Source organism: Brienomyrus brachyistius, chromosome 20 (genome assembly GCF_023856365.1).
Source record: "Brienomyrus brachyistius isolate T26 chromosome 20, BBRACH_0.4, whole genome shotgun sequence".
Taxonomy (NCBI): Eukaryota; Metazoa; Chordata; class Actinopteri; order Osteoglossiformes; family Mormyridae; genus Brienomyrus; species Brienomyrus brachyistius.
Window position 1 is genome coordinate 15,582,567 of NC_064552.1, and position 15,646 is coordinate 15,598,212.

The window sequence follows — 15,646 nt, forward strand, 5'->3', positions numbered from 1 at the left end:
TGGTGCGTGATGTGCATGGTCACATGACTTGAGGCCGGTAAGGTGTGGCCTGAAGCGTCTTCGGATGAGTAGCATGGATGCCACGGCAGAGCAAATAGTCTGTACATGGTCATATTATGCACTGTGTAAATGTATACATTTCATGATGTGTGTACATTGTCGGCAATTTGTGGTTTAAGTTTATTTATGTGTTATGTTTACTGATGTATGTACACTCATGTATGAATGGGGGACTTGCGCTAAACACTTCGTATTTTTATTTTCCTTTGTTTGGTGTAGTTTTCACGGTGTCATTGGAGATCGGAACGAATAAATAAGTCTTAAAAAACATCAGTAGGAAGCGTGCCTTTTATTAGACCAGTGCAGCTACAATGCTAATTTTATATTTGCTTTAAATCGCTGTTAGCCACATTGTTTGTTTTTGTTAAAGCCACGTAAACCTCTACATGTAGCGCTTCGATTAGCTCTGTGTATTTGTGCTATGCAGGATGTATGTCATTCGGTATTTGTCTTGTGAAATACTACACCTATGATACGAAATGCTGGAAACCTATCCTGACTGGAGGCCATTACTTCGGGGTGGCACAGCAACAAACGGAAGACGTGGTACAGCAACCTGAAAGTGTTCGTGTGGTTTATGTCAGATTAGTAGGCCTTAAATTAACCTCCTGTTAGATCATAACCAGCAACTAAAACAAGAACTAGAAAAAACTGAGATAACAGAAGCCTTCTTCGAATACGATGACATGAAAGTGAAATACTACAATGTATGGAAGTTATATAGTACTGATTTAGCATGTAGTTTTGATACAAAACCCCAAAACCTTGGAGATGAAGTGGACATTTGTATAAGGGGCTTGTAAACGTATTCAGCTTGACACAGGTAAGATTTGTATTGATTTTGATGACATTTGTGTATGTGCCACAGCAGTGTCAACACCAATCAGTAACCAAATACATGCAATGAGTGCTGTAAACACCGTGTGGCGCTGTGGCCTGTTCTTCGTCCTATATTCCCTAGCACTAGCGTTCCTAAAAAAATCAGGCTCTCCTCACGAGGAACTCCTCCCACTTCCTCACCAGACAAGCTGCCTGCCCCGTCTTCAGCACCATTATCTTTTTATTTTGCAAATGAATCACGTTCACTAAAAAAATCACCCCCCACCCAAAATTCACTTCATCTCAGATCTGCACTAAACAGTTTATCTAGCGGTGTGTTGGAAGTAATTGTATACATGCTTTGCTATAGCATAATTTGAAATACAGTGGAACTCCCAAATTACTACGGTAACCATGGTGTCAATTACACAAATATATTTTATATATACTGTAATAAATAAATATATTTAAGGGTCCAAAGCACATAGTGATATGGACCCTTATTGTTTTTCTTAGGGTTTTTCTCTTTATTTTCCTGCCCTAAATCTGAATGGGCAGCCTAAACCGTAAGCGCTAGACCAACCAAACTTGGTAAGATGATGGCAATTCTTACCCACTACTCAGACCATTCGACCCAAGTTTATCAGCCAGATGGGGGCGCTGTAGTGCCCTCCCCCCCCCCCCCCCCCCCCCAACATGTTTCGGTCGATATCTCCTGTCCTGTTAGTCCTAAAATCGATTTTTTTTTTCCTACAGATAGACAGACAGGGTTTTTCTCTTTATTTTCCTGCCCTAAATCTGAATGGGCAGCCTAAACCGTAAGAGCTAGACCAACCAAACTTGGTAAGATGATGGCAATTCTTACCCACTACTCAGACCATTCGACCCAAGTTTATCAGCCAGATGGGGGCGCTGTAGTGCCCTCCCCCCCCCCCCCCCCCCCCCCCCCAACATGTTTCGGTCGATATCTCCTGTCCTGTTAGTCCTAAAATCGATTTTTTTTTCCTACAGATAGACAGCCATGCCCTACCAACTTGCCATTTGAACTATGAAGCTCCATCTAGTTAGATTTTTTGCTAATTTGCATAATTTACTCTACCTTAAAGTCCTACCCCATCCAACCAATTCAGACAAATGAGGTGTCAAACTGATCAGTATTCTGAGCTGATTAATAGATATTCAAAAAAGTCTGGCATTTGTCTATCGTACAGTATGGCCACTAGCCATGCCCAAATCCTGCCCAAATTCGTCCTGTTTTATAGGGCTGCAGGTATTGATCATTTTAGTAATCGAGTATTCTATCGATTATTCCATCGATTAATCGAGTAATTGGATAAGAAATGCTTTTGTCTTATTAAAGAGCAATTGTAATTATTCTTAAAATGACTAACTCATGGGTTTCCGTTTTAGGAACATTTCTAATGATTGAACTCAACTCGGGGCGGCATGGTGGTGCAGTGGTTAGCACTGTTGCTTCACACCTCTGGGACCCAGGTTCGAGTCCCCACCTGGGTCACATGTGTGTGGAGTTTGCATGTTCTCCCCATGTCGTTGTGGGGTTTCCTCCGGGTACTCCGGTTTCCCCTCACAGTCCAAAAACATGCTGAGGCTAATTGGAGTCGCTAAATTGCCCGTAGGTATGCATGTGTGAGTGAATGGTGTGTGAGTGTGCCCTGCGATGGGCTGGCCCCCCATCCTGGGTTGTTCCCTGCCTCGTGCCCATTGCTTCCGGGATAGGCTCCGGACCCCCCGCGACCCAATAGGATAAGTGGTTTGGAAAATGGATGGATGGATGAACTCAACTCATGAACTCATACAACAACTGAAAAAAGAACTAAACCCTTTTAGTGCATTTATGTACATATTTGTTTTTGCTTTTTAAAAGAAAACACTTTAAATGCAAAAATAAATAAAATGATGTCAAATAAAATTACTGAAAAAAGGTATACATATATCTTAAACTAAGACATAAATAAAAATGGTCTTTACTCTCTGTGTTCTTGTACATTTATAAGAGGCATAAAAAAAGTTCTGACAGGATTGTATCTCCTGAATGAGGTAGGAATGTTGTGCTCATGTTCGTGTGTGTAAGTGAATGTGAGTAAGATCTGTGGGTGATTAAGTGTGTGTGTGTGTGTGTGTGAGCCTTTAAAGGAGCATGTGGCGGCGGTTGGATAATTCAGTGTGAGAGTTTCACTAACCCAAGGCTGTCGGGGGGTAATTTTTGTTATATTTATAATATATTTATATTATAATTATGTAATACTATTCATATTAATCTAAATCTGCAAAATAATATCACTAAAGCCTTGAAATAGATCTAGTTGAGTAAACCCCATGCTTCCCTTTAGACTCACCCCTGTATGCTGCAGGTATCACTTCGACTAATGAAGCTGAAAACATGGCTTTTCATCACCTTTCAGCTTAACAGCTGGTTTGATTACGGACTCTCACCAGCTCTTTACCAGTAAAGGTTTAGTAGCGATTACAAGCACTGCTGTTGTTTTCTTTCACTCCACCTGAGTTCACCATCTCTGTAACGGAACCGTCTCTTTGCTCTTAGTGTATAGACAGGCTCCAGCTCTATGTTAAACTACGACAGCATTGCACCATCAAATCAAACCTGCTACACGTAATGCAGCGTAAGCACACTGCGACAGTAATAATCATCCGAGTGAAACACGCTGATCACTAAGCAGTACATAGTCGTGCAGATTACATGAAGCATCGAAGCAAAAAAATTTTTGTAATCGAGTTATTCGATGAATCGTTGCAGCCCTACTGTTTTAGTTTGACTGCTATAACTTCTCCCTGCCTTAGCCCACCTTAACCAAACTTAAAATCCTACTTCCCTGTTCCATTCTGGGAACACCAACAAAAGCGGGCCGCATTTAGTCAATAGGGGGCGCTACAAATACCTACTTCCAATATCTCCTGAACTCCTTGGCCTATGCAAGTGAAATTTGGCACATTGTCTACTATGGCCAAGCCTAGGGCTGTATGATTTGGGGAAAATATCTAATCGCGATTTTTCTGACGGACATTGCCTTTACAACTTGATTTGCGATTTAATTTTTTTATGTCAAGCTTCAGTTCAATATTCAGTGTGTAGTAATTTTAAATCATATGACGCAGCATGAGATACCATGAATATTAACTGGCCTATATTTTAATGCAAGGATGAGAATTTAAAATGTAGTATGTGAAGTTAAAGTAAAGCAAAAAGAAAAATAGCGATCTTGCAGGTAACGCTGACTACCCTCTAATAACACTAGGACCGCCTTTTCCCACGCCAATGAACAAGCAAGAACTACTTCTGTGTATGCAGCCCTTTTGTTTGCGGTAATGTGTTATTAGTGTTAACAACAGCAGCTAACAACAGTCAAGGAGGTAATGTTCATAACAGAGTGGCTGTTCTGTCCGTAAAGCTGAATATTTTTTAACGTTGTATGCATTTTATAAATGTTGAATAAATAGAAGTCGTTTATTGGTGATTTCATGTTGGTCGAAGTTTCTGCTTTTTAACAACTGTATACTGATATTTTCTATACAAATCAATTCAAGTGAAACAAAAAATGTACGTGTTCAGGGTTGCTAACTCTTTCAGACTCTGATGCAAGAAATGTACCAGCAAATCTATATTCCATTCTGAACGTAAAATTAGCTGCATCAAAAACGTTACGGCAGTTTGAAAACCCTACATACTATTTACAAGGTAATAAAACTTTCATACATGTAAATGTGTGTGCAGAACAGAGAACAGAAAATCTCACTCCATGCAGCTGACCACAGTTGCCAACCCTGCATTTTAGGCGTGATAGTGTCTTCCTTCCTATGTTTTCTTTAACGCAAGAAGTTGCTCAATGATGACAAATGCGTGCGTTGTTCCGGAACATTACGTGCAGTGTGAGCGCTGACCAGTTAGGGGAGTGGGGAGGAGGGACAATCCCATTTGGGCAAGATACAGGGCAACCAGGCCAGGAGTGAGTACACGCTAAAGCAACACACTCTGTCCACTGGAGGATCCACTGATCTGAATTTGGGGTGTAACTCCTCTTATGGAAATATCAATGACAGAAATGTAAGTGTTAAAATTGTGATAGAAAGTACATGTTGTCAGTGAGTTTGCAGGCATGGATGAGTTTAAGGTTAATGTAATACAAGGCGGTGAAGAAATGGGGTTGAAGTTTTTTGTCTTTTTTGAATTCTTTCAAATGTAATTTTAATGTCTTCTGTTTTAATGCATTCTTGTGCCCTCAGGCCCACCACGACTGTGCTGTCAGCAAACTTCACAAGACCAAGGTTCATAGTACAGGCGAGGGTCAGGCGATCAGCGTCGGGTATGAGTGTGACAGACAGGGCTTGGGGTCTAGGAAGTAAAAGGAGGGTTGGAACATTGGAAAGACACAGGATGAAATGCTCGAGCTCTGGGCACACCATGAAGATCTCACATCACATCAATGAGTCAAGTTCCAGAAACAGAAACCTAATCAGGAGATGACCAGAAACAGCTGAGAGAGGCATGGTCCTCAACAGGAGCCTCCGGTGTAATTAGAGGGCCAGAACGAGAGGGCTTCCCCAAGGATGCGTGTCCTGTCCACTGGAGTCCCTGGAGGGGTGTGGTTGTTCGGATGACGACTGGAGCCCATGACATGGGCGAAGGAGGAGAAGAGCTGTGCTGGGAGCTGGTGGCTTGACGTGCCCACTGTGCTCAGCAGGAAGCAACCTCTGTACAGCTCCTCACGGTGACCAGTGAGGTGACCCCCATGAAAGGCTAGGGGATGGTGTGCATGGCATAAAATTCCACGAAAGGCAGTGGATATCAAAGGAAATGTGAAGGTGGAGGCTGTGCAAGTCCAAGTGTGTGAACTTGACCTTGCAGAGGTAAATTCTGGACATGTAAATGTTGAGATTGTGGGGGCAGAAGTATGGGAAGTATCACTGAGGACGCAGTCCTGGGGTAGGAACAAGGACACACGGAAACAAAAGAAACAAACATTGTGTATATATCTCCCTCCCTTACCCCACCTGCAAAAGAAGCACCATTTGGCATTAACTGTTATTTTTGTTAAGAAATTGGTGACAATACAAATAATGATTTTAAACTGAATTTACTAATTAGTACTGTACAAAGTTAGACATGTGCTCTTTCATAGATATTCCCCTCTCCCCACCACAGGCTTCCAGTGGGGTGAGCTGTGGGCAACCCACCCCCAGACCCCCCCCCATCTGGTACTTCTGAGTGGTAGCCTGCCTAGCTCACAAGCTAGAATCAGGGCACCCACTCCAACAAGGTCAATTGAGCTACACAGGGACATGATATCATTGATATGACATGCAAATAGTCATATAAAAACCGATCATGCAAATGCTATAATGAATTTGTGTGGGCACCCCCAGCAAGATGCCACCATGGGAGGCTGCCCATGTCACCCATACCTACATCTGCCGGTGACTTTGAGCTTATAGTTAGATGTAATTCTGGTTTTCTGATATCATATGCACGAAGCTAGTTTACTTATCACCCAAGTATATATTACCCAGGTAACTCATACTACACACCTATAACCTCTTCTGGGGAAGGTTATGTCCAGACTCGCATACACTTACAGCACTTGGACCAATCATGGATTGTCCATGAGAGTCTTGTGACCGTGATTAAGTTAGCTTTTTGTTCGTTATTCCGTTTTCTGTATGTAACAACTTTCAACATAAGCAAGCCAGATTGTTTTTAATTACTGACCTTTGATGTCCACAGACAGAGATGTATTTCAAGCACCAAAAAGTGGCGGTCTCCACTGTGAAATGTATTACTTTCAACTTTAAATTTCTCGGTCACTTCACAGCAAGTAAGAATCATCAACGCAGAATGAAATTTAACCATCAGCCAAAGTCCCCAGTTAGACAAATTGGAATAAATTATAAATAGCAGTAATTTTCCTGCCATATTTTTTCCATGTTTTTACATTTCATTCTAACTTGCTGCCAAGTAGTTCTGGTCCTAGGTGGATGGCAATGCATTAAATATATTCCCATAAATTCACAGCACAATGTACTCGGAGTGAACCATTCGTGTGAAATATTCCATTCGTTTTATTGGACATTGTTTTCGGCCAGACGTGTACATTGACTTATTGCGCATTTTTGCCACACCGTCTCTTTCTCTCTCTTTGTTTGCTGCAGTTACAGTGTTGTGTTGTCTGTTTCCTTACGATAAATTCAAAATTGGCGTACGCAGTTGTTAATACATCGACTTCCAGTTACATAAATACGTATGGAGCTGTACACTTTCAGGCGTCCGTTTCCATGGCGAATCCTTTTATCGGCTATCATCTAATAATGACTTTTTCTTGTTCTGCGTTTCAGTAGGCATTAACATTTACTCAGCCTTGATTAAACTCAGTCCGCCAAGTCGCAGTCCGCTTTTTGTTTCAGGCTCATTTAAGTTTTAATTTAAATTCTAACCCGCTTTCTGGAATACCCCACTGGATCTCATACTAGTTGACTAACCATAAACATGGAAGAGTTTGAATTCAGCGCTGGATACCAAATAATATTGATCGATTATACCAATATTGATCGATTATACCAATGCTCCATTGGTTTTGACTGACATTGGCTTTGACGTAATCTGTGTGCGACGATATTTTCAGCTGTGGGACACATTGCGATTGCAGTTGGTTCTTACTGATATACATATTTCATGTGTATATCACTTTTTCGTTCTTATCTAAATACAATGCTGTAGCGATGTCTACAACCTCTGAAGCAGTACTCAAAGTTTCTCTTATTCTTACACTAGGAACTGTGGCTGGAGTGCACAACAAGCAAAACTGGGATCGAGAGGTAGCTACCAAGTTAGCATGTTGGCTAATTTGACAGGGAACTCACACATGCATGTATTCTATGTAAATATAATTTTCATTGAGGGAAAAATGATGACATCTGGTAATCCGTTATATTACTGTTAAATAATTATACCCATCTTTACCGAACTATTGTTTACCAGCTACACACAGATCACCGTCCGTCTATTTTTTTATTAAAAAAACCTACGTGTTCTAATATGAACCATAACACTGTCGGCCCGGTACTAAAGTAAAAATAGTGTGTTGTACGTGGTCTGGATTTCGCTATGTTGATTTTGTCGTAACTTACCTGTCAGTAATGTAGCAATAAAAATGGTCTTTATGAATAATGTTAAGCTCCTGATAAAAAAGTATAGTCTCATCTCTGTTATTAGCGATTAACAAGGTATATCAATGTGCTTCTTCATTATTTTTTATAGAGACTTCGCGACGGGGTGATCAAAGACGTGGAGAGTTTGGAAAGGAAAAAAGAGGACCTGTTACAGCTGGAGGATCTGATCAGCCTGAGCAAAGAACTGAAGGCAGAGAGTGAGAGTCCGGCGCAGGAGACGCAGGGCTCATAGATTATTCGCCATTTAAGCAGAGCAACATACATCTTTAGGTAAGGAACCTGCTATGCTACGGAAAAAGGGGTTTGAAGACAGAAGCTCTCTGCTTGCCACAATGGGATCCTTTATTGTAAATTTGAAATACTTTTCAGTCCACGGAAATGGGAGAGCTGCTGTTGAAAGAAAGGTGTACCGGTTTATTTTGATACTGAAAAGGAGTTGACTGATGGTAATTAAATTTTTTGTTTGGGTTGTCAGTCTCCTGGGTGCTAGTCTGAAGCTGGGGAGAAAACATGGACAGTAGCGGGGAACTGAGGGGCCTTTCGGGTCAGCGTGACGACGAGGCGGCATGCACTTCGGCTTCGGAGGGCCTCGAGGAGGGGGAGGTGGAGGGCGAGACACTGCTCATCGTGGAGTCTGAGGACCAGGCCTCTGTGGACCTCTCCCACGACCAGAGCGGCGACTCCCTGAACAGCGACGTCGGGGACGATGCCGACAGCAGCTGGAATGAGGACACGTCCTTCTACTGCGAGAAGTGCCACAAGTGGATCCCCTCTGGTGAGCCACCCATCTGTTACAGCAGCGGCCGCGAGCTAAAGGAGGCAAACCGGAATGAGGGCATGATGGGTGGGTGCATACTTGGATGGATGGATGTTCAGTGATGCCTATTAGTGACTCGTAGGGTCACTGTGTTGGGTTAGCAGTGTCACCTCACAGTTCCAGTGATGGTTCGAATCTTGCCTGCTCTGTGTGTGTGGTGTTAGTGCGCTCTGTTCGTGCTACGCTATTCTTTTTCTGGCCACTCTGGTTTCCTCCTGCAATGCAAAGACATACAGTTCGCCTTGACTGTAGTCTCTAAATGACCTATAGTGTATCGGTGGGTGGGTGTGAGCATGTGCCCTGCAGTGGACTGCCATCATGTCTACGATGTACCCCTGCCTTGTGCCCTGCGTGGATAATTTTGTAGTGGATCTGTGCCTGTGTCCTGATGTTTGTGGGTTTGAATCCTGCGATTAGCAGTCACATGACTGTTGAGCCTTTGAGTAAGGCTTTTAACCCTAATTAAGGTTCCGGATACTGGTTGCTTCTGCTCTTTTGCTTTGGGCAAAAGTATTTGCTTAATAAAGATATACATAGTAAATCATAGTGTCATTGACCAAAATGTACAGTCCCGGACCCATCTCGTGGTGAGTGGCGACTGTAGATGGTTGTGGATGAATCATTTGTTCAGATATTGCTGATACCTCAGAGATGGTGCCGCAGTGATATGAAAAAAAAAACTCCCTTAATTTATCCAAGTTCATTTAATCCCAGCCCAGCTGCGAGGAGAACAGCCGAGTTACCTGAAAGGTGATAATTTCTTCAAGTTTACCTGCTACGACTGTTCAGAAGACGGCAAAGAGACCTTTGAGAGGATGAGGCTTACCTGGCAGCAGGTACGGCTACCCAAGATTCCCTGCTCCTCTTCCGTCTTTACCTGCCAGCTGTTCTTCGTGATGCCTGTGTGGTATCCCACCCAGGGCGTCCCCTGGCCTGCGACCTGCGCTGCCTAGGATAGGCTCCAGGTCCCACATGACCCTGATGGAGATAAGCGGTTAGAAAAATGCTGTATGAGAAGCTACAGGGGTGGCCGTCTGACTGCTGCTGACTGTTGCAGGTGGTGATGCTAGCCATGTACAACCTGTCTCTGGAGGGCACAGGGCGTCAGGGCTACTTCCGCTGGAAAGAAGACATTTGTGCCTTTATTGGAAGACATTGGACCTTCTTACTGGGGTCCAGGTGAGGGGCTGAGGCTCAGCTGTGAAAAATCTGTTACTAATTACGCTTTGACCTTATGTCTTTCATTAGTGTCAATGTTACTATAACCTTTAATCCAAATGTATTCTTTATATATGCACTCCACATTAAATATTTAAGTGGGTCTGGTGGGGTCACACACTTCCTGTGGGCACCATAGCCTGGTAGATTGAGAGTTTCCACATCCTTATCACGGCAGAAAGAAGACGTCTACCTGGTGGAGCACTGTGGCCGGGTGCCTGTCCGTCGGGAGCCCCACATTCTTCCGCTCGGGGGCCCAGGAGTTCGGTGAGCCCGGCTGGTGGAAGCTGGTGCACAACCGGCCCCCTACCCTTCGGCCGGAAGGGGACAAGACCTCGGTCGCGTCTCTAAAGGCGAAAGGTGACGCCCGTTAGTGTCCTCACCTGTCAGGGCATCTTCATTGCCCACACCTGTGGCTGATGGGCTTCCTGAATCCCCGGCAGACATTGATGTTCTCTCCTCTTGGCTCCTCAGCACTGTCGAAGCCTCCGCTGGACCCCATCATCACCGTGGAGGGCCTGAGGAAGCGGGGCGGTCGCAACCCTGTGGAGAGCGCCATGCAGCTGAAGGAGAAGCGCTCGCGCACGCAAGAGGCCAAGGACATCCGGCGCGCCCAGAAGGAGGCAGCCGGCTTCTTGGACCGCAGCGCCTCCTCCACGCCGGTCAAGCTGGGCAGCCGCAGCCGGCGCCCCGACCTGGTGCTGGAGAAAGGGGAGGTCATCGACTTCTCATCCCTCAGCTCCTCGGACCGGACGCCCCTGACCAGCCCCTCACCCTCCCCTTCTCCGGACTTCTCGGCCCCTGGGACCCCCGCCTCGCACTCGGCCACGCCCAGCCTGCTGTCCGAGGCCGACCTCATCCCGGATGTGATGCCACCTCAAGCACTCTTCCACGGTGAGCCTCACTAACCGCCAGGTACATCCATGAGGATGCGGAGCTCCAGCTGACCTCTGGATCCTCCTCAGATCCTGCTTGAGAGATCCCAGAGTCTGGGGTTTTTGGGTCCTTCTCTGGTACCCCCCGTTTCCTCCAGAGAGGTGCCAGAACTGGTACAGGGCATTTTCCCAATATGGAACTGGTTCTGTGCGTTTAAACTGCAAAAAAAGTGGCCTTGGGCCAGAAAATCCAGCTCCAGCACATCAGCACAGAAATGCCGGCCCCCGATTTGGAACCATAGCGTCAGTGAAACATTGGCGCTATCGCGTCCAAGTCTTCTGTATAGACAGAAAACTTGATTGATAACCAAAATAAATTTGTCTAATATTGCCGGCGCCAGCAGTGAAACAACTATTACTTATTAACATAATAACGTTACATCATGTTTTTTTTTTTATTCTTGGAAAACGAAAGATCGATTCGCTGGCCAGATTCAATAATTAAATATAAACTTCTTGCAGATCAACTTAAATTAAATTTTGTGGCACTTGAGTAAAGAGATGAAGAAATCATGAGGCGAAGTAAAACTTTTAGCGAACCCTTTTATTGCATGATCCTTAAAAGGACAGCAGTAAAACAACAGGTGAGAATAAATTCACAATTTTATATGGAACTTTACTCTCACTTACGCCTACATAACATGTCAGTTCCGTTCTTTTTTGAAAACAGTGAAAATGTGGGCCAGTTCTCAAAAAGCTCCGTGTTGGTGGAAAAGATGTATAGGATGTCCTGACATCGGTTCTCCTCAAAGACGTAGCCGTCAGCCGTTAAACAAGACCGTGCTCATTGCCAGTCGGTTTCTCAGATGCTTTTCTAGTCCACGACGTGTGACGCCCATGTGACCCTTAACCCCACAGACGATGAGGAGCTGGATGGCGAGGGAGTGATTGACCCGGGCATGGAGTACCTCCCTCCTCCCAGCATGCCCACCATGCGGCAGAAGCTGCGGCCGACCGAGCACATCAAACAGGAAGTGGAGAGTGAGGGGGAGGAGCGGGCTGCCGGGGAGGATGAGGATGAGGAGGAGGTGGCCGCCCGGCGGCGGGCTGAGGATAGGACAGGTGACAGGAAAAAGGCCCCGCAGGAGAAAGGGGGGGCCCCCTCGTGCCCTGGCGCCCCCCGCTATGCCCCCCTCAGCCTTTATGAGGAGCGGCAGCTGCTCCGCCGCCTGGAGGCCTGTCCCCAGGCGCTGGCCGTCACCTCTCAGGCGCGGCGCCTCCACAGGAAGCTGCTGGTGCGGCAGGCCAAACGCGAGCGCGGGCTGCCTCTCCTGGACCTGGACCGGGCCGTCAGCACATCTCTCAGCCTTGTGGGAGGGGTGTGCGGGCCCCAGGAAGCTGGAGCGTGCATACAGGCAGGCCCCGGCACCTTCCGCACCACCAGCCGGGACCTCAGGATCCTGGATCGCTTTCAGGTATCCGGCGGGGGCATTGCCGCCGGAAACGCCTGCTCCCTCTGCTGTGGGTGGAGTCGCTGTGGTGGCGTTGCCGTGGTAACATGCTGCCGTGTCTAATGTCCCACTGTGTCTCCCCATTTAGACAAGCACTCTGAACCGGAAGGGCTACCAGCAGCCCACCGTGTCCTTCTGGCACAGGCTGATGGGGTCGGACGCCAGCATGGACCAAGGGATCAAAAGCCCGTACACGTCTCGCGTCCTGAAGCCCTACATCAGGTACCCTTCCCCTTCCCTCGCAGCAGGAAAGCCTCCTCTTACTCTTTTTTTCTTAGTGTTTCTGAACGTTGGATCTCTTCCCCAGGAGGGACTATGAGAGCAGGCCCCTGAAGCTGAACCTCCTGGCTGAGATCCGTGCGTACCCCCACAAGGACGATCCCAGCTGGGTGGCCGAGCCTGACGCTCCCATCGACTACTGCTACGTCCGTCCTAATCACATTCCCTCGGTCAACTCCATGTGCCATGAGATCTTCTGGCCAGGTCAGTCGCGGGTATCGTGTGAAGGAGGCCTACCTGCAGGTGGCGCCACAACTCAGTCAGCATGAGCGGCCTCTCTAGCCATTTTCACACGTATCACCAGACATTGCCTGGATTTGCCTTTTCACACATTTGGCACATAACTGGAGATTCCATGTCTGGAATACATTACACCGAAATATTTCGTCCATACTTTTCCCTCTGCAGTTCTTGTACCCAGCCAGCAATAAATTATACCTAGACATTTAATTGCTTTAATTTCCTACAATGTTACCCACGACATTTGAAAAAAGGGTCAGTCCATGCCAAACCAACCAGGGGCTCCACAGGCATCATTCCTGATTTTGATGAAAACTTGGTATTTTGATCCTTATAGAGAACACTGAACATTCCCCAAGTTTTATTGAAAAATTCTGATGCCGTCCAAAGTTATGGCCCTTTCAAATTTGGGTGCCACGCCCCTTTTTTGCACTTGCGAATCACGCATGTAATTTGTAAGGGTTTTCAGGAGACCATCAAATAACTTATTGCATGTTCTCCCCATGTCGTCGTGGGGTTTCCTCCGGGTACTCCGGTTTCCCCCCACAGTCAAAAAACATGCTGAGGCTAATTGGAGTTACTAAATTGCCCGTAGGTGTGCATGTGTGAGTGAATGGTGTGTGAGTGTGCCCTGCGATGGGCTGGCCCCCCATCCTGGGTTGTTCCCTGCCTCGTGCCCAATGCTTCCGGGATAGGCTCCGGACCCCCCGTGACCCAGTAGGATAAGCGGTTTGGACGATGGATGGATGGATGGATGGATGGATGGATGGACATATATGGCTAGTTTAGATGAGGGGTGGCACTTGTGTAGAGCATGCAGGAGGCGGGGCGTGACACAAAAGTACGCCGGGGGAAGCACAGTGTTTTGTTTCCAGCACTACTGACAGAAGTTTCTGAGTCTCTCCAGTTAGCCGTGTCCGTTGGCGTCGTCTTCGTGTTGATGAACCCTTTGGCTTCTCATGGTGGCAGTGCATGTCTGAGAGCGGCTTCTGTCTCTGCTTCCCCTGCCTGCTAGGTGTTGACCTCTCCGAGTGTCTGCAGTATCCCGACTTCAGCGTGGTGGTTCTCTACAAAAAGGTGGTGATTGGCTTCGGCTTCATGGTCCCGGACGTGAAGTACAATGAGGCCTACATCTCCTTCCTGCTGGTGCACCCTGACTGGAGGAGGGCTGGCATCGGCACCTTCATGATCTACCACCTCATTCAGGTAGGACCCCAGGGAGGAGGCCGCCTCCTGCATCAGACCTGCAGCTTCTTGAAGGTTCCCTCAAGGTTTTAACACTGTTGTAGCTGTGATCAGGGGCCCTCAATTGCTTCAGTGAAACATCCAGGTTATAATTTCAAGCCTCTCCAGACATAAAGGTTAGCTAAGCGTTAAAATGTATGAATCATTTACATCCGTGGTATTCAAACATTTTTGACAGGCTGGTATATTTGTGACCCCCCCCCGACACAGATAGAGGTATTCCACATATACGTTGTCATATTTTGTTTCTACTTGTTATAAGTGTTGCTTTGCCGTCATATTTTCTCTTAACACTACCAGCTCCTACAAGTTTCTGCATGTTTCCTCCACGTCTGCAACCATTAACTGAGCAACTTTCCAACCGTAAACTTTCTCTAGGTTACTAGGTCATAAGTCTGATATATTTAATACACATTTGAATTATTTTAAATTATAATGTGCACAGGTACATAGCAGGTATACAACGTGTTCCCATTATTTATCTTTTTAAGGGTTGTGGTTTTGAAGTAGGTCTACCCCCAGCTGCAACCTCTCCATGCAGTTCTTTTCTTCCCTTCACCTGCATCCCCCCACAACCCTTTTGCACCCCATAGTTTGAATACCTAATATCAGTATACAGAGTCCAGTCGTTCAGCAGGTTGGCCTGATTGCAGTCTCTCTGTTGAATGAAGGCACTTGGTATTGCGTCGCGCGTGTCGTGTCTTAGACGGTCCTCGGATCCCATGCCTCACCCTCCAAGCCGCCACCCCTCGCCCCACACGCTAACCCCGGGGCTCCGGTCTCCCCGCAGACATGCATGGGGAAGGATGTCACGCTCCACGTCTCGGCAAGCAACCCCGCCATGCTTCTATACCAGAAGTTCGGCTTCAAGACGGAGGAGTACATCTTGGACTTCTATGACAAATATTACCCCGTGGACAGCAAGGAGTGCCGACACGCCTTCTTCCTGCGGCTGCGGCGCTGACGCCGTCTGCACTGGGGGCCCGGGGCCCTGTGGAGATACTTCATCATAGCGCTCAATCCACGGGGGCACCATTCCCTCGGGGCTGCAGTCTGCCTGCCCCATTTCTACCCAATGTGTATTTGTACTTCACGCGTCTTTTGTACATATTCGTGTTTCCCAGGGACAGCAGGCTGGGGGGAGATAGTAGGGGGGACCTGCTGTCTTCTAGCCAAACAGGACTCGTAACGGAAACCAGAGACTCGACTTGCTTTGCGGAGGCGAGATGCTCATGAAAGAAGAAAGTTCCCACTGTAGGCAGGATCCGTTTTAAAATAGGGAGCACGGCATCCACCGTTTTGTAAATACATTTATGTGCAAACCTGTAGCTGATGTAACCTTTGATATTAAACAGTTTTCTTATTAAACAGCTGTTTTTGTC

At 46.4% G+C, this 15,646-nt stretch overlaps 1 protein-coding gene across 1 annotated transcript; it reads left to right on the forward strand.

The window, feature by feature from the left end:
• Positions 1 to 8,209: 8,209 nt before the first annotated feature.
• Positions 8,210 to 15,632, forward strand: kat14 (lysine acetyltransferase 14). Its single transcript, XM_048986900.1, has 11 exons — positions 8,210 to 8,349; positions 8,555 to 8,854; positions 9,611 to 9,732; positions 9,954 to 10,075; positions 10,293 to 10,474; positions 10,589 to 11,008; positions 11,908 to 12,464; positions 12,589 to 12,722; positions 12,808 to 12,983; positions 14,035 to 14,225; positions 15,055 to 15,632. Exons 2-11 carry the CDS (start codon positions 8,590 to 8,592, stop codon positions 15,226 to 15,228), a joined length of 2,343 nt encoding a protein of 780 aa, XP_048842857.1. The 5' UTR covers positions 8,210 to 8,349; positions 8,555 to 8,589; the 3' UTR covers positions 15,229 to 15,632.
• The last annotated feature ends 14 nt before the right edge of the window (positions 15,633 to 15,646 follow it).